This window comes from Hermetia illucens, chromosome 2 (genome assembly GCF_905115235.1).
Source record: "Hermetia illucens chromosome 2, iHerIll2.2.curated.20191125, whole genome shotgun sequence".
NCBI classification, from domain to species: Eukaryota; Metazoa; Arthropoda; class Insecta; order Diptera; family Stratiomyidae; genus Hermetia; species Hermetia illucens.
Window position 1 is genome coordinate 177,202,076 of NC_051850.1, and position 23,489 is coordinate 177,225,564.

Here is a 23,489-nt window from a genome sequence, read left to right on the forward strand (position 1 = left end):
AAAAACACCAGAAGATGAAAGAAATGTAAATAGATGGCATCATCATCATCAACGGCGCAGCAACAGGTATCCGGTCTAGACCTGCCTTAATAATTAACTCTAGACATCCCGGTTTTGCGCCGAGGTCCACCAATCCGATATGGCTAAAAGTAGTGTGGCGTCTTGACCTATGTCATCGCTCCATCTCAGGCAGGGTTTGCCTTGTCTTCTTCTTCTACCATAGATATTGCCCTTATAGACTTTCCGGGCTGAATAATCCTTATCCATAGGGATTAAGTGACCCGCCCACCGCAACTTGTTCAACCGGATTTTATCCACAACCAAACGGTCGTGGCATCGCCCATAAATTTTGTCGTTATGTAGGCTATGGAATCGTGTATCCTCACATGGGGGGCCAACAATTCTTTGGAGGATTCTTCTCTCGAACGCGGCCAAGATTTCGCAATTTTTTTTTTTTTGCAAAACACCCAGGTTTCCGAAGAATACATGCGGGTTGACAAGATCATAGTCCTGTACAATGAAAGCTTTGACCCTATGGTAAGACGTTTCGAGCGAAACAGTTTTTGTAAGCTGAAATAGGCTCTGTTGGCTGCAGCAACCGTGCACGCACTTCATCGTCATAGCTGTTATCGGTTGTGATATTCGACCTCAGATAGGAAAAATTTTCAACGGCTCAAAGTTTTAGTCTCCTGTCTTTATTGTTTTGATGCGGCTCGTTCTTTGCTTTTTGGTGCTGACGCTGCCACCACGTACTTCGTATTGCCTTTATTTACGTGTAGCTCGAGATCTCCCGTCGCCTGCTCGGTCTGGATGAAGGTAGACTCGGGTTGTTCCTCCCATAATGTCGATATTGTCAGCGTAGGCCAGAGAGAAGAGTATGGTGCCTCTCGTATTCACATCTACATCGCAAAGCACTTTCTCCAGGGCCAGGTTGAAGAGGACAAATGATAGGGCATCCCCTCGTCGTAGACCGTTGTTGATGTTGAATAGTTTCCAGAGTGATCCTGCTGCTTTTATCTGGTCTCGCACATTGATCACATTGGTCAGCCTAGTCAGTCTTATCAATTTCGTTAGGATATCGAATTCTTTAATATCCGTGTACAGTTTTACCCTGGCTATGCTGTCATAGGCGGCTTTAAAGTCGATGAAAATATGGTGCAACTGATGTCCATATTCCAACAGTTTTTCCATCGCTCCCCGCACAGAGAAAATCTCATCTATTGCTGATTTGCCTGGAGTGGCAGAAAACTTGAGCGACCATCAAATTGTGACCTTTTTCGAGGCGATGTCAGCGCCTCTCGCACATCGAAGAGACGACTCCTAAATTTACAGCTGATCGTAACGTGGGAAATGTGATTGCTGGTATGGTTTGGTGAGCTGAAACCCAACTGCCATAGGACAGACTCTGCGCTCGAAGAAAGTGTGCCGTGGGGTGAGTCCTTATCCGAGGCGTTGTTGACGTTCCGGTAACAGTAGTGGTGCTGCTGGTCCACAAAGTTTTACCAGTTTCACGACAAGCTGGCAAGACTTTAAATTTATTCTTAAGTCCAATTTTCAAAGCATCTACCTTCACATATTTTTCTCCGTGAAAGGCCTAGCTCATTCCCTATTATTCGGATCATTATAAACGGCGCAATAACCTAAGACCCTGCCTTGATAAGGAAGTCCAGACATCCCGGTTTTGCGAACACGCCCAAGAGTTCGCCATTCTTCTTGCTAAGAACCCTAGTCTCCGACTAATACATGGGAATTGGCAAGATTATTGTCTTGTCTCATGGTCAACTTTACCCATTTTCTTTTAGGTTTTGGAATAGCTCTTTCCTCTAGGTCATCTTGACCACTCAAGATGGTCATTTGACCATTTAAATCTATTAAGTTCGTTACACACATTTGGCATTACCCCAACAAGGTGCACCTCTCGCTGTGTTCGTGGATGCCTCAAACACAGCAGTAAGCGCTGCTCTTCACCAAAGGGTGAGGCAAAGTTGGCAACCACAGGGTTTCTGCTCAAAGCAGGTGAATCCCGCTCAATGGAATTACAGCACCTATGATCGTGAATTACTAGCCGCGTATTTGAGTGTTAAACACTTCCCGTATTCCCTTGAATACAGGCCGTGCCTTTAACTTTTGCCTTACGGCAAAAGCCCGATAAAGCATCACCACGCGAACTTCGGCACTTAGCTTATATAAGTCAGTTTATATCGGACATTCAACATGGTAAAGACAACTTAGTCGCTGAAGGTTTATGTCGGATCTCCGAGATCAACATCCTAGCCTCAGTCGGTTTTTCGCAATGGCTGCTGCCTAGCCAGATGAGACTGCAATCGGACTCCAAATACAAATTCAAGGAGTTCCCTACCTTCGACTCACATTTTTCTATCTATTGCGAGATTGCTGAAAAGGGACCTAGGCCATATGTTCCGGCCACTTTTCGTAAGAAAGTGTTTCGCTAGGCGCACGATCTCGCCCATCCTGGTATTCGTACAATCGAATCAGTTAGTTTACATCAACTATTTCTGGCCATCCATGAACAAGGACGGGAAATCTTCGGCTCTAGATTGCGTCACACGCGAAATATGTAAAGTTACTAGATATGCTCTTGGAGCTCGGAAAGCTCCTGGAATTCAAACGTCAGCGGACAACTGCATGCCTCCCGCCATCCAATGGGATGCTAGAACGTTGGTAACGAACGCAGAAGGCGGCGATTACGCCTGGCGACGAGCCGTCCTGGTCGCAGTTCTTGCTTTCGTTTTGCTTGGCCTCCATACAGCCTTCTGCTGACAACCCTGCTGAGCTAGTGTATGGACAAAAACCTTCGACTCCCTGCCGTCCTGGTCCTCGACATAAGCGACAGCCTAGGAGAGGTCGGATAGATGCACCTACCACGAAAGACTGTGCCTAAATTCAAACCACCTCCGCCATCTCGTCACACGCAGCAAGTGGTCTACACCCCTGGGCAACTTGAAGTTTGTACCTACGTTGTGGTGAGGCCTGATACCCTCCGGAGACAGCCACAGTTACCATATGGGGACCCCTACAAGGCACTCGTGCGTCGGGGGCACTCGCTCAATCTGGACGTCGGTGGCAAGCCCAAGAGGATCTCTTTGGGCTAGCTGAAGCCTTTCTTCCAGGAAGCAAAGGACAGTAGAAGGAAACGAGAGTGGCCTTGCCGAGGGTTCTCGGTTCACGGAGGATAGAGGACAGAGGACGGAGACAGAGGACCGATGACCATGAACAAAGAAGAGAGGGCGGAGTTCAGAGGACAGAGGGCAGAGGACAAAGGACAGAGAGCAGAGGACAGAGGACAGAGGACAGAGGACAGAGGACAGAGGACAGAGGACATAGGACAGAGGACAGAGGACAAAGGACAAAGGACAGAGACAGAGGACAGATGAGAGAGGACAGAGGGCAGAGGACAGAAGACAGAGGACAGAGGACAGAGGACAGAGGACAGAGGACAGAGGACAGAGGACAGAGGACAGAGGACAGAGGACAGAGGACAGAGGGCAGAGGACAGAGGGCAGAGGACAGAGGACAAAGGGCAAAGGACAGAGACAGAGGACAGATGAGAGAGGAGAGAGGAGAGAGGAGAGAGGAGAGTGGAGAGAGGAGAGAGGAGCGAGGACAGAGGACAGAGGATAGAGGAGAGAAGATAGAGGATAGAGGAAAAAGGATAGAGGATAAAGGATAGAGGATAGAGGATAAAGGATAGAGGATTGAGGAGAGAGGATAGAGAATAGAAGATAGAGGATAGAGGATAGAGGATAGAAGATAGAAGATAGAAGATAGAGGAGAGGAATTAGACACTACCCGCAAACTTCATTAGCACGCATATACTATACACCAATATACACACATGTCTGGTTGAAGTAATTGATATTCATATACAAATGACTAAAAAACTAAAACAAAATTATTCATTGCGACTCCATTCATAAGAACTCATTTCGTTGAGGTTTTGATGAATTGATATATGATGATAAAGTCATGCAGATTGTAGAATGCACGAAACTCATAAAAATGGCAAAAGTTTCACCGCCTTTGTTAAAAATAGTTGGATTATCTTCAAATCACCAAACCAAATTGTGAATTATGTCATCCATTACACCCACGCCAAATTTTGTACTTCCGGAATGAACATAAAGGGGGTTGCCGGGCCAATTTCTAAAATATGGAAATATACTATTATTAACTTTATTTGTGCAGGTATCGGAACCGGATGTACTTTGAGGCCCAGATTTCGTAGAGATGCACCATTGTCATTTTTTTTCAGATTTTTCAGTTGAATAGGTTCTGAGAACAAGACCTGTTACGCTTTTTGGTGGTTATATTTTGAGCCCTCACTGCGCTATGTTGCACCTAATATCAAATATGGAACCAAAGTACTGATTGAGCCCTTTCATTTGATACCCCACATAGCCACATTTTGTAAGAAAAAAATGTTCACCCTCCATTCACATGTATGGGGAGCCCCCTGCTAAACTTAACACAAAATGACGACACTTGCTGCATGTAAAGGGAACACCAGGTCACATACTCGTACCAATTTTCGTGATAATCAGTCCAGCCGTTTTCGAATAAATCGGGTGTGACAAACAGACAGGCAAACGGACAGACAGACAGAAAGGTCAAGCGAGGCAATCAGTGCTGTCAAACGCTGGTTAGAGAACTCTGGTCTGACGCTTGCGGAGGAAAAAACAGAAGCGGTCCTCATCATGAAGCGCCGGAAGAGAAATTACGCCTGTTTTAGAATCGGGAATCATATCATCACTTCCAAGTCGACCATCAAATATTTGGGGGTGGTGATAGACAGGAAGCTCAGCTATAAGCAACACGTACAGTATGTTTGTGATAAATCATCCACTGCTAGTATGACCCTGGCGAGGATGATGCCGAACGTGGGGGGGTAACGCATACCTCTTCTATGCGACCCCAGTTTGGAGCAAGGCATTGAAGATGTCAGTTAATACCAGCAAACTGAATGCAGTCTACAGGAGGACAGCTCTGAGGGTATGCTCTGCCTTCAGGACTGTCTCAGATGATGCAGCATTCGTCATTTCTGGAATGATGCCGATTGACAGCTCGGCGATGAGATGGCGAATATACTCGTATACTATGCGAAGTCAATCTCTCCATTATTGCAGACGAAGAACGCTGAGAGGAAGAGATCCATAAATAGATGGCAAGAGCGGCGGGAACGCTTGGGAAAGGGTCGGTGGACCCACAGGCTCATTCCTGCCATCACGGAGTGGTTAGAAAGACACGGTGAGGTTAGTTTTAATTCCATCCAGTTTCGCATGGGGCATGGAGGATATTTCCAATACCTTTATCATCAACGGCGCAACAACCCGTATCCAGTCTAGGCCTGCTTTAATAAGAAACTCCAGACATCCCGGTTTTGCGCCGAGGTCCACCGATTCTATATCCCTAAAAGCTGTCTAGCGTCCTGACCTACGCCATCGCTCCATCTTAGGCAGGGTTTCCCTCGTCTTCTTTTTCTACCATAGATATTACCTTTATAGGCTTTGCAGGTGGGATCATCCTCATCCATACGGATTAAGTGACCCGCCCACCGTAACCTATTGAGCCGGATTTTATCCACAACCGGACGGTCATGGTATCGCTCATAGATTTCGTCATTGTGTAGGCTACGGAATCGTCCATCCTCATGTAGGGGGCCAAAAATTCTTCGGAGGATTCTTCTCTCGAATGCGGCCATGAGTTCGCAATTTTTCTTGCTAAGAACCCAAGTTTCCGAGGAATACATGAGGAGCTTTGACCCTATGGTGAGACGTTTCGCGCGGAACAGTCTTTGTAAGCTGAAATAGGCTCTGTTGGCTGACAACAACCGTGCATGTATTTCATCATCGTAGCTGTTATCGGTTGTGATTTTCGACCCGAGTTAGGAGAAATTATCAACGGTGTCAAAGTTGTATTCTCCTATAATTATTCTTCTTCGTGTTTGACCAGTGCGGTTTGATGTTGTTGGTTGATTTGTCTTCGATGCTGACGTTGCCACCATATATTTTGTCTTGCCTTCATTGATGTGTAGCCCAAGATCTCGCGTCACCTGCTCGATCTGGATGAAGGCAGTTTGTACGTCTCGGGTCGTTCTCCCATGATTCGAGAGCGTCAGCATAGGCCAGTAGTTGGGTGGACTTGAAGAGGATCGTACCTCTTGCATTTACCTCAGCATCACGGATCACTTTCTCGAGGGCCAGGTTAAAGAGGACGCATGATAGCGCATCCCCTTGTCGTAGACCATTGTTGATGTTGAATGGTCTTGAGAGTGATCCTGCTGCTTTTATCTGGCCTCGCACATTGGTCAGGGTCAGCCTAGTTAGTCTTATTAATTTCGTCGGGATACCGAATTCTCTCATGGCCGTGTACAGTTTTACCCTGGCTATGCTATCATAGGCGGCTTTAAAGTCGATGAATAGATGGTGCAACTGTTGTCCATATTCCAACAGTTTTTCGATCGTTTGCCGCACAGAGAAAATCTGATCTGCTGCTGATTTGCCTGGAGTGAAGCCTATTTGGTATGGGCCAATGACGTTGTGGGCGTATGGGGCTATCCGGCCTAGCAAGATAGCGGAGAATATCTTATAGATGGTACTCAACAACGTGATACCTCTATAATTGCTGCACTGTGTGATATCTCCCTTTTTATGTATGAGACAGATAATGCCTCATTGCCAATCATCAGGCATTGATTCGCTGTCCCATACCTTGAGCATAAGTTGATGAACCACTTGGTGTAACTGGTCGCCTCCATATTTAATCAATTCGACTGTAATTCCATCGGCTCCTGCGATTTATGATTTTTTAGCCGATGAATTGCAGGGACTGTTTCTCCTAAACTTGATGGTGGCAGTATTTGTCCGTCGTCTTCAGTTGGCGGGACCTCCAACTCGCGGATATTCTGGTTGTTCAGTAGCTCATCAAAGTACTCAACCCATCGCACTAATATGCCCATTCAGTCCGAAATCAGATTTCCTTCTTTGTCTCGGCAGGATGAGCATCGAGGTGTATAAGGATTCATCCTGCTGACTTGTTGGTAAAACTTCCGCGCCTGTCGCGGTTGCTCCCTGTACTTTTCTAGTTCACAGACTTGTTGATTCTCCCAGGCTTCCTTTTTCCGTCTGTGAAGTCGCTTCTCCGCTCGACGTTTAATTGAATTAAATGCGTTCATAATGAAGCTAATATAACTATAATAGGGCCCAAAGGGCAGAGGAAAGGAGACAGAGACCGGAGAATAAAAGACAGAGGACTGAAGATAGATGGCCGCGGACTGAAGATAGAGGACAGAAGACAGAGGACACAGGACAGAGGATAGCGGATAGAGAACGGAGGACACAGGATAGAGGACAGAGGACAGAGGACAGGGGACAGACGACAGAGAACAGAGGACACAGGACGGAGAACGGAGAACAGAGGACAGAGAACAGAGGCAGAGGACAGAGGACAGAGGACAGAGGACAGAGGACAGAGGACAGAGGACAGAGGACAGAGGATAGAGGACAGAGGACAGAGGACAGAGGATAGAGGACAGAGGACAGAGGACAGAGGACAGAGGACAGAGGACAGAGGACAGAGGACAGAGGACAGAGGACAGAGGACAGAGGACACAGGACACAGGACACAGGACACAGGACACAGGACACAGGACAGAGGACAGAGGACAGAGGACAGAGGACAGAGGACAGAGGACAGAGGACAGAGGACAGAGGACAGAGGACAGAGGACAGAGGACAGAGGACAGAGGACAGAGGACAGAGGACAGAGGACAGAGGACAGAGGACAGAGGGCAGAGGACAGAGGACAGAGGACAGAGGACAGGGGACAGAGGACAGAGGACAGAGGACAGAGGACAGATTACAGAGGACAGAGGACAGAGGACAGAGGACAGAGGACAGAGGACAGGGGACGGAGGACAGAGAACAGAGGATAGAGGACAGAGGGCAGAGGACAGAGGACAGAGGACAGAGGACAGAGGACAGAGGACAGAGGACAGAGGACAGAGGACAGAGGACAGAGAACAGAGAACAGAGGATAGAGGACAGACACTATGTCGAAAAGACTCGAAGGGTGATTATAGTTACCAACACTGCATTAAATGCAGCGGGAGCTGTTTAGTCAATAAAGTGCTCTAGTCCAGAAGACGAATATGCTTTCCCTAATTTCAAATCAAAATTACATTTTTTTTACCATTTCTTTATTAGTTCCTACAATACTTTCTTTAGTATTCCGCGTTGTCTAGAACGGATTGCTACATGCTTCCATAAATTTTGGAACAAGTTTCGCTCCAAGGTAGCAGAACTTGCATTTTGATATGCCAAGTGTCGACATTAACTTTATCAAGAGGCTATACCGTCGTAATGTGTCCGGATAGCTGAGTGGTTAGAGCACAAGGCTGTCGTACGGAAGGTCGCGGTTCAAATCTCGCTGGCGGCAGTGGGATTTGTATCGTGATTTGACGTCGGATACCAGTCGACTCAGCTGTGAATGAGTACCTGAGTCAAATCAGGGTAATAATCTCGGGCGAGCGCAATGCTGACCACATTGCCTCCTACAGTCTACTGTGGTGTACCGTTACGGTCTTGAATGAAGTGCTCTAACACACTTCAAGGCCCTGATCCAATATGGATTGTTGTGCCAACGATTATTATTATTATACCGTCGTAAGCTGCATAGACGTCATTTAGGTATAGGTCCTTTAAACTTGTTCAAGTTAACTTGAATCGGAAAGTTCGAGAATGGCGTTTCCAACACTATCTTCTTTCATATTATTTTCCAAAAACTAAAAATTTCATTTAGATTTAATCACAGCGAAGTCTACGGTGATATTATAGTTATGAAATGCACCCAATTTATTTAGTGAACAGTGTGTAAATTACCCCTCGAATAGTTGCAATAGAATGATATTTCATCAAGATTAATTGACAAATAAATCGGATGTGACAGACAGACAGACCGGCAGACAGACGCCGTGTCAATTCTAATAAGGTTTTGTTTCACACAAAATCTTAAAAATCACCAAATGATCTCTTTGTCGGGCTTAAAGAAAAAAAACAACACTCGTTCTATAACAAAAGTTAAGCGTCTATGCAAGTTATTAGTAGTTTAATGGGGGACCATTTGGAGACTTTTTAATCTTATCTTTTTTTAATTTGTAAAATATTCACATATAAATAGATAAAAGTATACACAATAAAAAGATAAATAAAGTAACATTTTCTGTCCTATTTTTGTTCTTTTATTTTCAACTAAATAAAAAATACCTTTAACGTAGCAAACTACCCTTAACATTTTTATTAAAATAATTCAACGAAACCACAGGTTGGGAAAACTCACTCCGAAACATTTGCATATCCCTAGGGTCTAGTCGTTAGCATTTTCGTACTTTATTTAAAGAAAATCTAAATTGGAACCGGAGTCATAATTATTGATTTTTTAGTTGTTTTGATATTTTTCCCCCCAATAAAAGGGAAACGGGGGAGAAATTGTCTGTTTGACCAATAGATTCTGCTTTTTAGGAATCGGATACTACTGAAGAAGCCATTGTTTTCCGGAATGCAGTATTTAGGACGGAAATAGCTTGTTAACCCGAAAAGATAGTTCTCTTGCATTTTTCGGTCACCAAAACAAGAAATTATGAGCTCTAAGTAAATTGGTTATCACTCAATTGCTTCAAATCAGCCTTGACAGAAATTCAGCTAATTTGTCTGAACATAAATGAAGATGATACCATAAACGAGCTTTGTAATCTCAACTCGAATCCTACTTACCCCCTTTTCTGACCGAAATCTAACCCATTCTTTATTTAAATGCAATTTTTAATGTTTCCAAATCATAAACGATCACTTGCTCATAGGTACCCATTGCATAATTGCTTCCCCCTTATCAGTTTAGCTACACAAACTATTACTCATAATCCGTGTAACCTCCCAAGATATAACAGCGTTTAGTTGTGCATTAAAAAGTGGTTTCAGATACAACCGTCCACGAGGAAGCATAAACAGTAGAACTTGACGTGGAGCCTTAGTCGGACAGTAACGCATACTCCATTGTTCAACTTTTTTTTGCATTGAGTGATTATTTACCCAACTGAGCAAAAATACAAACTTCTTTATTTTTAAGTAATTGCTTTCTACTAATTACCGCGGCAGTTCGTTCCTATCAAGACGTCTCATGAGTTCCCCGAATTGAAGGGTGTCATTAGTGGAGCAAATTTATGGCTTATCCAGAACCATATGTGCTATTATTTGAAGTAAACAGAAAATAGATGGTTGGTGTTCAAAACAAATAATTGTAAAGCTGTATAAAAGTTGATTCAAGAAAGTATCTCGCACTAGAACTGTCGCACCCAGTGTTGAAGTTGTTTGGAACTCGAAAAGTGAAAATGTGGAAGGTTGTGATTGCTTTGGTTTCCTACGTCATCTACGTCCAAGGACAAACGGCCAACTATTGTTCGACCTCGCTTTGTTCAGGGAGCAAACATATCGCCTGCGGAAATAATGGGGTAAGTTTTGTATTAAAATCTGGAGTTACTTGGAATCTCTTACTGTTCGTTTGGGAACACATAAGAATTCCCAAAGATATAGGGGTTCAAAACTCAGTACCTCGAACGTCACTTTCAATCTCTTTTGTTGACGCACCAAATAAAGTGAAATTCAGTAAATTCCTTGGTAGAATCCTAAAAGCAAGTCGGAATACCCTGATTTTTTTTAGATTTTTTGGCTGGATAGGTTCTGACAACGCGACCTGTTGCACTTTTTGGACCTGACATTGTCAGCCCTCACTCCACTATTTTTCATCTAATATCAACAAAAGGACCAGTTTCGAAAAGGACTAATTGAGCCCTTTCATTGAATACGAGGCCATATTCTATAAAAAAATTTCACCCTCCTTTCCCTAAACAAGAAATGGCGCCACTTGCTATATGCAGAAGAATCCGTAGATCATACGTTTTCACTAAATTTCGTGACAATAGGTTCAATCGTTTCCGAGTGAATCAAGTATGACAGACAGGCAAACAGACAGACGGATAGGCAGGACCTCCTGAAATAGTGTTTACAGGGGTTTAACCAGTGATAAACCGCAGTATTTAGGGATAACGTCTAAGAGTAATACTTTAGAGTTGCGAAAGCTCTTGCCGATGTTCGGACAACTTGGAGGCGGTTAAGTACATTTTAGAAGCAAACGTCTTTACCTTACCAGTAGAGCGGATCAAGTTGAGTTTGATATGTATTTTTAGCCAGAGAGCTCTTTGTCACCAATATGTGTTTTAGTTTATTTGACGTTTTGATCAATTGTGAAATTTGCATAACCTACAACCTGAAAAGATTCACGTCTAGTCACGTTCTTGGTAAGGAACGCAGAAATATCGATAGATTCAAGGGAGAGACCTCAACAAGGATGGTAGCTCATGAAGAACGCATCATATTCTGCAATAGTGACAACTTCTTTGGAAAAAACAAATAAAGAGCAGATAGACTGCGCTGCTTATCGCAAAATTGGCCAACAGCCCAGGAGGACACCGATTTTTTGCCCACTAATTTTCTAAGCGGACATAGATATTTTCATTTTTAGTTGCACAAGTTCACCGAAGTACGGCTTTCTGATTGTGTTTCCTGCAACATCAAATATTAGCACTCGGCAACCCATATATGGTTGCCTTTCACCCCTTGGTGGAGTATAACGCTCGTGGTTACCTGAAATGCCCTTCAGCTGGTCCCACGACCTATCAAGACGCTCGCACCCCTCTTCTACTGTCTGCGTCATGTGCCCTCAACGCGACCCACTCGTTATCCAGGAGAGTGGACCCCACTGTATGGTATAGCCCGCAATGCAATTGTCACCCCTCCTTAGTGTGTGCCTATTCACTGCCACTTCTGTCAACCGCTGCGTTCCAATCAAATTTTTCATTTGAAATAGTGTCCGGTCAGCGCACTCTGATGACATGACGTAGATAGGTATTGACGAAAACTTAGAGCTTTTGGATAACAGTGGAGTTCACATTCCATGTGCTACTTCCATATAATAACACAGAAATAACACCAGCCAAGAACAGTTTCAACTTGACCCTTGTGTTGACATTTCAGACAGAACAACGAAAGCAAATCGAGCGCTGTCAATGCGTCGAGCTACATGCAGGTCGGTGTCACTGTTGGCAGAAATCACGATTCTTGGATATACAAATTGATGGACGTTTTCGATGCTCTGCCCATGTAGACAGGCCGACTGAGATGGAGTCCAACTCTATATGCCCCTCTTTCCAAATCCAAATCCATTTGACTAAGGTCTGAAAGGTCATCATCCATTGAATTCCTCCACGTCCTGCAGACAAGGCAGTATGAAGGACATCACCGATAACAAGAAGAAATAATATCGGTGACAGGATGCATCTTTGGCGGACTCCGCTTTCTACCTCAAAATCCTCCGATATTTTACGTCGCTGCAACACGTCATATTATGCTCCATCATATGACGCTCTGATAATAGCTATTTTAGCAATTACCTCTGTGATGGCAGGAAGGAACTTTACCGGTTGTAATGCGGGTAAGGACGCTGGTGAAGTGTTTTTTCCTTCATAGTTCGAGCACGTAACGCTCGGCCATCATTCGCAGCGCAGATTAGTAGAGCCTTCAATCACTTCCATTTATCGATCCGCCTCCATGACTCCGCAGTTAGCCAGATCTTATGACACCCTTTAGGGACATGGCCGACGACCTGTGCAGTACCCGAGAAAGGAGCATTTTTATGGTGGCCCAATACTCAACGATATTCTTAGGAGCGCTAGTCAGTAGATCTGACGTTCAATCAACAATATAACTCTCTCACTGTTGAGCGACAGCCGGTTTATACAAGCGGTCGATGCTGAATTTAGGGGGTCGCAGTGGCGGGCGCAACTTAAAAGCGAACGTAAGCGAACATCAGATGGTAATCCCCTTCGAAACCGATGTAAGCGCTTCGCTTGCTACGCAGATCCAGAAGACAACTCCTAAATCTACTGCTGATCGTAAAGTGGTCGACCTGATGCACGTATGGCACTGGTCAGTTGAAATCCAACTGACCTTATGGCAGGCTCTTTTCTCGAACAGTGTGCCGCTTATGACGAGGCGGTGGAAGTTACAGAAATCCACGAACCTCCTTCCACTACCGTTACGGTCGCCAAGACCGTACTTCACCATCACATGTCCGAACAAGGTGTTGTCAGATCTCACCTTAGCATTCAGATCACCCATCACAATTACAATGTCACCTTAAGGAACCTCCCCCTCAACTGTGTTCAATTGCTCATGGAAAGCAGCCTTTCCCACTAAATGAGAAGTCTTCGTTGATACGTTGCGTTGTACGACTGTTATACTTCTCAACCTGGACCGAAATCAAGCAGTTAGAATCTGTCAGAAACCGGTTCCCAGGTCAAAAGAGCGCGCTTTGCATTCGCGTCTGCTAGCACTTTGCTTTCCAGATTAAAAAGGCACATTGCCGCAAGAAGGAGAGTAGCACTCTCCAGGGTCCCACCATCTTACTTCGCTTAGCCCAGTTTATATCGCTGGAACTCCCGGTCATGTTGGAGAAAGTGAGCATTCTGAGGACCCATTGTCGAAGAGCGTACGCACATCCCAGCAACCAATCATAGTCCGTTTTTGAATGGATTCTTAAGTCCTATCTAACTGAGCATACTATAAAAATGGTATCGAAAAATTGTATGACTTCTACATTCTGGTATGAGACGAGGTTGTCATAACTCCGTAAATGATGATATATAGGAATTTTCTAAAATGAAAATGAATGAATGGAATTTGCTCAAGGTAAAAGTGAATGCTTCAAGTAAATATTCTTGCAAAATATTCATAGAAGTTGTAGTAATTATTCACAGATAAGAGAAGATTGTATTTATTTTTTATGTAACTTTATGTTATTTTATATTATGGGTGCGCTATTAACATAGCATGCTGTTCCCAAGCTCTGGCAAAGGAGGAGGTTTTGAGGCAGTGTACTTTGTACTATCCTCAGTAAAACAAAAATTAAATGCTGAGACCAGGGAAAGGAACAAATAAAGAATAGTTGAAGTTATTCCACTATGCTAAATCCTACCTGATCTCTTTTGGTGACAGGCCCTGCGACAGGTTGACCAAGAAAATGTATCCAATGTCGTTAGAAACAAGATAATCAGATCGAGTAACAAACCTCGGAAAAATGCTAAGGCGTCTACCTCAATCGAGACAGAAGCACGGGCCTCGGTTCTGTCGAGAAATGGGCAAGGGTTCTTGACGCATGGACGGCATTAGGACGTAAGTAAATTAGTTCGAGCCAAACAAATACATGTCTGCACGCTAAATGTTGACACCCTAACTGGAAAGACTGAGGAACTCGCAAGAGCCCTTCGAAAAAGGCGCATTGATATCTGCGCTCTGCAAGAAACCCAATGGTCTGGTGCCCAAAGCTGCAAATTAGAACACGGACGAGGTAGAAACGGACGGATGGTAACAGGTGCCATGGGGGAAGGGGTTTGCGGCGCGCAATTTGGATGGCGAGCATATAATTGATGACCTTCTATTCTCATAAGACGCTGACATTTCACCACCGTCATTGATTGCGAAGCCGCCCTATGAAACGAATCGAATCAAGCCACCTACAAAACAGCGAGATGAATACACTGGCTCGTCGTGCGTTTTTACGGTCTGATCCGGTTACCATACCATGAACAATCTTGAACGCATTCTTGACAACCGTATTCACGAAATCGTTTAAATAACCGTGAGTCAAGAACCGCGGAGCTACTAACGCAATACATACTGCGCGGTTACTCATGGAGAAACACCGTCAGAAACATCGCCCTCTCTACATTGCATTTCTAAGTCTAGAGAAAGCGGTTGACCACGCTGGGTTCAATTACTCCACTACGATTCGGAAAGTAAAGTTTGAAGTGTGGCGGGTGTATCAAAACCGCTTCATGTCTCTGTTTGAGTTCATCAAGGAAGCTCCCTCTTATCACTCCTCTTTGTTCTTGTTGTGGACACTGGCAGACGGGACATCCAACGTCCAGCGCCATATACTCTGCTTTATGAAAATGACGGTTTCCTAGCATCTAATAGCAAACATGATCTCAAGCAACTTGTCCAAAAATGGAATGATCGCCTCAGCAACACGGTCTCAGATTGAATCTAAACAAAATTGAATTTTTGACTACTAATCCTCATGAAACAGGCACTGTCAGTGGCAGTGGTCTGTCCAGAACTGAGCAATTTAAATTTCGCGAGTCAACGCTATTAGCCAATGGAGAACTGCGTTATGAAATTGCTTCACGCATTAACGCAACCTGATGAACCGGCGTTCCACAACTCTTGTTCTTTGTGATCGGCTTATCAACGATCGTCTCAAACCTAAAATTTACCGCAATATCATCCACCTTGTCACCCTCCATGGTTCTGAGTGTTGGCCGACTATAAAAGACAATAAACGGCGTCTTGCGATAATGGAGATAAAGATGCTGCCTTGGACTAGAGGCGTGACAGGTTCTGATCACATCTGAAATGAAGATATCCGCGATCGATATCGGGTTCCACCGATCGTGGGAAAACTGCGAAAAAGGCTTCGATGGTATTGTCAAGATTAGTCTGAACATCGAAGTCGATGGTAAATGATGAAAAGGCCGGCCGTCACAACGGTGGCTTGATACGCTGGATGGGGATTTAAAGACTTCGCGATTGCATCCAGATCAGGCATTTGACGAAACCAATCACGACGAGCCGACCCCGCTTGTGAATGGGAGAAAGGCTCAATAAAAAGAAGAATATTTAAGAGACTGAATAAAAAAATCATAAATCAAAGGAAAACCTGATTTTCTCCTAAACTTTTTGGTAAAAATTGAATTTTTAACCGATGGAAGGAGGGAAATAACGTAAAGGGAAAAGGAGGAGATGTCTCTTGCCAATCTCATTGAAAACTTGTAGCAACCAATCCCATTGCAATGACACGGAATGAGATGAGGAAGATTGGGAAGGGTATACGAGGAGGGAAGGTTGTTCCGCTTTTAACTCTGCCATAAAATATATGTTGTAATAACTTGTAGAATGAGTGTTATCCCAAAACCTAAAGAAAATGCAAAACTGAAATTGAAAGTTCGCCCAAACCTGAAGGCAGCTCTTCTGAAGAGTCTCGACGATATGCCCTTGTACGTCTCTTTACTAGTCCGACCTAAAGTTTGTGGGCAAAGTTCTGTTTTGTCATTCCAGTCCGACACATGTCACTATAAAAAAGATTCACGTGTCCTTGATCCTATACGGGCGGACCTTCACGGTCAATTTAGATGGAAGGAGAACGGACAGTTTCGCTTTCTAACTGACCTTACAAATGACGCCTTACCCCTCCCCTCTAGCCTTCCGGGGTGGGTTCCGGACATCATGATAACATGATACTTCGCGTCCCTCGCCCATGAGGCTCCGTGAATTTTTCGGGTTAAGGAGAAGAGACAATAGTAGTCCCTCAAATGGGCGTAGCCAAAACACAACCCTGTCTTTCTAGTATGAACTCTCTACCAAAAAAAATATCTTCTTCATTTATTTTAGAATTTTTGTTTCCGATATTTTTGACTTTTCTACTTTTGTGGTTTAGTTTTATGTCAACCATTTTGCTATCGTCTCTCTTACGTAAACTAATTGACTTATTTGATATTCAAAATGAGTGTGAAAAAATAAAATGACCTAACACTATTTATGGTCTGGAATTTCGATTATCAGATATTTTTCAAATCGTTCCGATTTTGAAGCGTTTTGGTTTTCATAATCAGCTACCTAGAATGTCCTAACAATGCTATGATATTTCCATAGAAATTAAACATTTTTTTTTTTTAGTTTTAATTGAAATTTGGATATTGTGGATATTGGATTGAATTGGAGATTGATAACCGCTTTTGTAATCAAAAGCTTTGAATTCACCATTTTTGAGGTTGATTTCGTAAGTAACAATAAATGGAAGTCTTAGATTTTGCTTTTTAAAGATTGAAAGATCTTCATATGAACTAACTACCAGAACCATACCCTACAAAGGTTGCCGACTTTCTTCATAGACTGACAATTAATTTGTGCGCCAAATAAACAAAATAAAACCAACGGAAATTAACAACTTTGACGCATACTTAAATATTTAATATCAAAAGGCTAATTGCCTTTACTTCAAAATTGCTCCCGCTTATCTTTTTTCCACTCTAAAAGATAAATTATGGAATGATGAAAATATAATCGAAACGGGGCTTTTTCCGGGAGGCTCGTTTCTTAGAAAGATTACATGCTATCTGCGTATTATCTAGGAAAAAGACACCAAACATTCTTTATATCTTTTTGTAATGTAGGTGAAACGTCCGATAAGCTTGGAATATAATTACTTTTTTTGGATACCCGCTTATAGCGGCTCGTTTGAAAGGAGTTCTTAGTGTTTAGCGGGCACTAGAAATGTTTAAAGTTGACCATCCTAATCGCGTAATAAATTCACAATAAATATCTAAAATTGGCTACTATGAAAGCAGAACTATTAAAAAAACTGAAAAGGACCCAAATTTTGACCATTCAAGTATATCTCAAAGGAAGTGCCAGTCGATATGAGCTTCCACTTTTATTTCTAACTCGGTTGACGGTTCGACTCCTTTTAGGAGGGGGTTTTGTGGCCCCGTATTGCAGCCTATTTATTGGCTTATTGCACAAAGTGTCCCAAATCACCCAAAGTTTTTTGGCTACATTTTTTTGGGATACTTCTGCCGACAAGTTCAAGACTTCTTCAAGTATATTCTCCTTAAGGGCCTCCAAAGTCTGAATCTTTGAAATCTTACAGAAAAGAGTCTGGGACAGTCAAATCCGTTGATGTTTTCGGGTAGTGAATATCGCCACAAATTCATATCAAACAGTCTGAGAAAGCCAGTCTTAGGAAGCTCATTGTATCGGAGGAATGGCAGGGTGAACTCCATACCATACAATGACTTCAATGACTAAGGGCTCGAATGTCCTGTAAACGATCTTAAAGCATCTTTAACGAGTTCTGAGGTTACTACAAGAGATTAATGATGAACCTCAATTAGGCCAATCCTTTGTGGTTCACTAAAAAGAATGTCGTATAAACTTAGACTAGAATTCCTTTTGTGGTGAACAGCTTGAACTATCAAATGAGGCCAAATAACTAGGAATGACATTAGATAAATTAGCATAAATATATTGAGCATGTAATATTATGTCGGGAGGAACTTACGCCACCAAAGAGGCCGTGGATAACATACACGGATTGGAAACACACATGGCATATTAAGTGTACCAAATCATGGTGAACGTAGTTTTTACTTGTGAATCACTGGTAAGTGGGCCAAAAGTGAGGAGAGGAAAGCTGTTAACAAGCTTTAAAGATTCGTTCCCGACTAGTTGACACAAAACTGACCTCATGGCCGGCTCGAAAAATATTCCACCAATCACGGGGTGGTTTCGGCAGCGGAAGGTCCCAAACCTCTCAACCATTATCGCTCTTGTGTGTGCTCCTGGCGCGGGGGGAGGGGGCAGCATAGCCTCTGAGCACTCAGACCGTGGTGGCCTATTACAGGAAGGACACGTATCATTTTCAATAATTCCTATTCTGAACATATGTCGAGCTAATGAATTATGGCCAATTAGAATACCCACGATACCTCTCCAAGCCTTCCCACTTTCCGAGAGGGTACACTTTGCGGTATGCACGTTAGGTTCTGACAGAAAAAGTTTTAAGTATCCTACAACATTTAGGTTCTGCTACCTATCATTATGAAAAGTTTGTTGCCAGTTTACGAAGACAACCTTAGATAATGCTACTGATATTCCAGTTGCTGGTTCCAGCTCCGGCATAACACAGATTGAACCCTCTTTTGCTAAGACATCCGAGGTTTTATTCCTCTGACCAGGTACTCAGAGAAATTCCACCGTATTGAATTTAGAAATAGAGTTCAAACGGTTTTTTCAATCCTTAATGATTTTCAAGGTGATCAAAGAACTACTCAACGCCCTCAGTGCAGTCTGGTTAACACTGCAGATTACAATGTGCCTGCCCAGCAATCGCTCACCTATCACCAGGATCGCATATATTTAATTTGCAAAACCATTACATAATTTCCCGTGGGAAAAGCTTTTTCTTCTCGTTTTCGTTCGAGAGATAGAGTCCTGCACCAAAGCCCTCTTCGGTTCCTGAGAGCTCATGGATACTCCTTGAAACTGACCTAAATACCCGTTTAACGTTGGCACGAGGAGCCGGGCAGTAGTTGGAATCAAGAAACGGATGCATCAGCGATTAAAAGAAGCAGAAGCGGAGCAGAGACATAGAAGGGAATTTACTGCAATTTATAAGATGAGCTCATGTATAGTGAACAGTTAACGATTGGACAGCCCCCACGAAACAGTACGGTGGTCCCCCCGGAGAGTGTGGAAAAAATCTGCTAGGTTTTAGTCGGCAAGAGCTCCGCGTGCATGCCCTCGATTTCAGATGCATAAAGAAAATCTCCAACGGCAACGACCATAAAGCTATAATCTTTCAGAGAGAGGAGCAAAATATATCAAGAAAACTACGGTAGCGGGTTGAACATGCAAAAAAGTTGACAAGCAAATATTCGAGGAAATACTTCTCCAGGAGGCGAAACTGATCGGGAACGTAGAAGGAAAATTGACGCTGATTCTATAAAGTATGCAAAAAGCATGTGACGCTTCCATGCCACACTTTACTGTACTCAAGAAACGAATGGCCAACTTCTGGTGGAATGCCGAAATGGAAGCACACCGCAAAATTTGGCTTAAAGCCTGGCGACAAAACCAACCTGGCAGGAACTGACCTGAGTCCGAGGAGCTGCACAACCGATATAAACACGTGAGGAAAGAAGAAGCAGCCATTTCTAGAAGTAAAACTCAATACTTCAAAAAGTTGTGCAAAGAAGCAGACTCCGACCCATAGGACGATGCATGCAAGGCAGTCATGGCGTCATCCAAGGGTAAACGCTCACCACTGATCACCCATCCTGATTTTTTGCGGTATATCATTAGAGTCCTCTTCCCATAAGTTTGAAGTAAATCGAATCTAACCACTGTCCAAACAGACCTTGACGAAATCCCCGAGGTAACCACCGAAGAACGCCTGGAAGCCGTGAAGAAGATTGTCTAAAATAAAACACCAGGCTTAGACGACATTCCGAACAAGTTCTGACAGTGGCCCTCAAGGGGTTGAAGGTGGTTCGTGAAAACATTTACGCCGTGCCTTAAAAAAGGGATTTTCCCAGAAAGGTGCAAGATTCAGATGCTTGTGCTAATCCTGGAGCGAAATAAACCTTGGGATGCATCGGCAAATTTTTCGAATCATCTTTGTAGACTTGAGCCGATCGTAGAACTGAAAGGTGATCTTTCAGGCAAATCTACTATCAATGCGATCAGTACGGTGACGAAAATTGCGAAGAAAGTAATGGAGGAAAATAACTCTTACACAATAGTTATTCTAGATGTGTGTTCTAAGTGTTACCCGACTACAAAAGACAACGAACGGCGCATTGCGGTAATGGAGACAAAAACGTTGCATTGGGCTAGTGGGATGACACGTTTTGATCACATCCGAAATGAAGATGTCCACAGTCGATATAGGATTGCATCGATCGTGGAAAAACTGGGAGAGAGGCATCTTAGGTGATATGGTTACGTAATTCGTCCTAATAAGAATTCTCTTGCCAAGATTGGTCGGAGCATCAAAGTCGATGGTAAGCGACCAAAAGGCCGGTCGAAACAACGGTAGCTTGTTACACTGGGTGGGGATTTAAATCCTTGCGATTGCAACCAGATCAGCCGACCACGTTTATGAGCGGGACAAAGGCAGAAGAAAAAGATGAAGAAAGGAGTTACTTTCGATGTGAAGAATGCCTTTAAAACTTCAAAATTGAGAAGCTTTAGCCAAATTAGGCGTTCCAAAATGACTGGTGCGCATTTTGATGTTACAACCACCCAAGGAGTAACAATCTTTGGCTTCGCCGACGACGAGAATGATTATCGTGGTACAAGATATCCAAGAGGTTGAGGTTCTCACAAACGAGGCATCTTTTGAAATCAGATTTTGGCTAGGAAACAGTGGTCTGACGCCCGTAGACCATAAAACCGAGGTAGCTTTGCTCACCAAGCCAAAGAAGCAAACCTCGATAAAGATCAGGATTGGCGAACTATGATGTGTTCGCAGTCAATCCTTAAATAAATTTAAATTTTGAAAATTTATTAACGAAATTTTCGCAGTGACTAAACTGTTGACAAGGATGTTACCGAATGTAGGTGGCCCTCGGTAAAGCCATCGGCTCCTCATTTCGACAGTTTTCAGCTTTACGCAGCTTCAGGGTGGGCATCGTCATTGAAATTAGAACCAAATAGAAGCAAAATCGTAGCCCCATACCGGTTGAGTGCATTGCGAACGTTATGCGCTTACCGTACAACAGCAGACGAAAGAGGATCGACGCCACTATGACCCATGCAATTGGCAAGTCCTGTACCTATCTTCAGCAACAGGCACGAAGTGAAGTGATATTAGAGTGACAAAAGAGATGGGATGATTCACAGATGTCTCAAAATGGATTAAACCAGGGCACGTCAGCCACGACTTTAATCAATTTCTAAGCAGACACGGAGTGTACCCTGGATTGTCGAATTGGCAGTCCTGCGGGGTAAACGAACGAGGAAGAGGTAGTAAACTCTCACATAACCGTATGATTGGAGTCAGCGGTAGGTTTTGAACCCTTCGTAAAGCGATCATCACAGTTTCTTCAAACCTCAGCCAAACTGGAGAATTACAACAAAGATTCAACTTCACAGTTTTACTCACTCAATATTTGTTAGGCAACCTTCTCCGTCATGTCTATCTACTTAAATCAGTATCTTAACCTGTGCAATTTTATTTGATAAATAAAAGAGGTTTTGATCCTAGGATTAAAATACTTTTTTGTATTTTCCAGGCTTTCAGCTCAACATGTCGATCAGGACGTACAATTGTCGATCTTGGCTCCTACAAAAACCTTATCGTTGACAAGCACAATACGTATCGGAATAAATTAGCAAGCGGAAGTATGAAGTTCAAACCAGCCTCTCGCATGGCGACAATGGTAAATGACGCATTCAAATCCTAGGAAATTTTTTTTTTATAATTTTGACCTCCTTTTCAGCAATGGGACGACGAATTAGCAAAACTGGCTGTCCTGAATGTCAAACAATGTGTTATGAAGCATGACGCTTGCCGCAATACAGATCGCTTCAAGTGGTCCGGTCAAAATTTGGCATGGCGTTGGGGACGTCCAGCACCAAGTGCAGAGGCTTCTATCATCGGCGGAATTGACAGTTGGTTCAACGAGTACAAGGATGCCACGCAAGCCAACTTGGATAAATATTCCTCAACCAAGTGAGTTTAGAAATCAAAGGCTCTCTTCACATTTTGGCTATGGAAACTAATACCTCAATTTCAGGGCTGTCATTGGACACTTCACGGCTATGGTGAATGACCGTAACACACGCGTAGGCTGCGGAATGTTGAGGCAACCCAAGGACAATGGTGCAGAATTCTTCTTTGCCTGTAACTATGCGCAAACTAATATTTTGAACAGGCCAATATATGTTAGTGGGACGGCCGCATCGAAATGTACTAAGGGAAAGAACAGCAAATACCCCGCTTTATGTGCTGCATCGGAACCTATCAATCCCAATTTTATACCTTAGATCAGAGATAATTGAGACAGTTTAATAAATGGTTACAACAGGTTCTTTGTATTTTACATACATATCGATTTTACTTTTTCATATAGTCACCATTGAGTTCTAAACACTTTTCTTAAGGACTGTACCAATCCTCTGCCTGGTAATTGAAAAACTTGACAGGCGCAATCTTGAGATCCTCGTCATTTTCAAACTGTTTCTACCAAACCTACAGAAGTGGTCAATTGGTGAAAGGTCAGGTTGAGACAGATCTAAAGGTTTCAAACGGAAGTCTTGAAATTTCCACTAGGTTGAGGCAACGATGTGAGAATGCGCTTTGTCCACCACTTCTTCGTATCTGTATAATGACTCAATGGGTTAGTGGATGGTCGGAAGGCCATCCTGAGTGGCTGGAGACGATCTAGAAGGAAGAGCTATCCCGAGATCCTAAAAAGGTGACGAAATTTACGGTGAAGATCCACCCGCAAATACTGAAGCTCCATCGAAGTGTTGCCGCTGTGCTAGCCAGGCTCGGAGATGGTGCGGGGGGTCCTGCGAACACGTCGATCCGTCACGTGTCACCACGTAAAAAATCACGTGTTCTTGCTGATGCATGGGTCGGCACCGGATCCTAAAAAACATCAACAAACACGGTGAGTCATTACAAACGGTTACAACGTGGGGCCCAACATTTCCTAGTTTGTAATAACTTGAACCAGTGGACGAAAGCCTATTTCGGCTCACAACTTCGTTTTGGTATGTCAGATAGAGAATTAA

The 23,489-nt window shown here is 43.5% G+C and overlaps 1 protein-coding gene across 1 annotated transcript; it reads left to right on the forward strand.

Annotated features, from left to right (window-relative positions):
* Positions 1 to 10,005: 10,005 nt before the first annotated feature.
* On the forward strand, positions 10,006 to 22,779 carry LOC119650452 (antigen 5 like allergen Cul n 1-like). The gene is made up of 4 exons (XM_038053306.1): positions 10,006 to 10,522; positions 21,983 to 22,129; positions 22,190 to 22,422; positions 22,487 to 22,779. The coding sequence occupies exons 1-4, from the start codon at positions 10,403 to 10,405 to the stop codon at positions 22,734 to 22,736; spliced, it is 750 nt and encodes a 249-aa protein (XP_037909234.1). The 5' UTR covers positions 10,006 to 10,402; the 3' UTR covers positions 22,737 to 22,779.
* Positions 22,780 to 23,489: the final 710 nt, after the last annotated feature.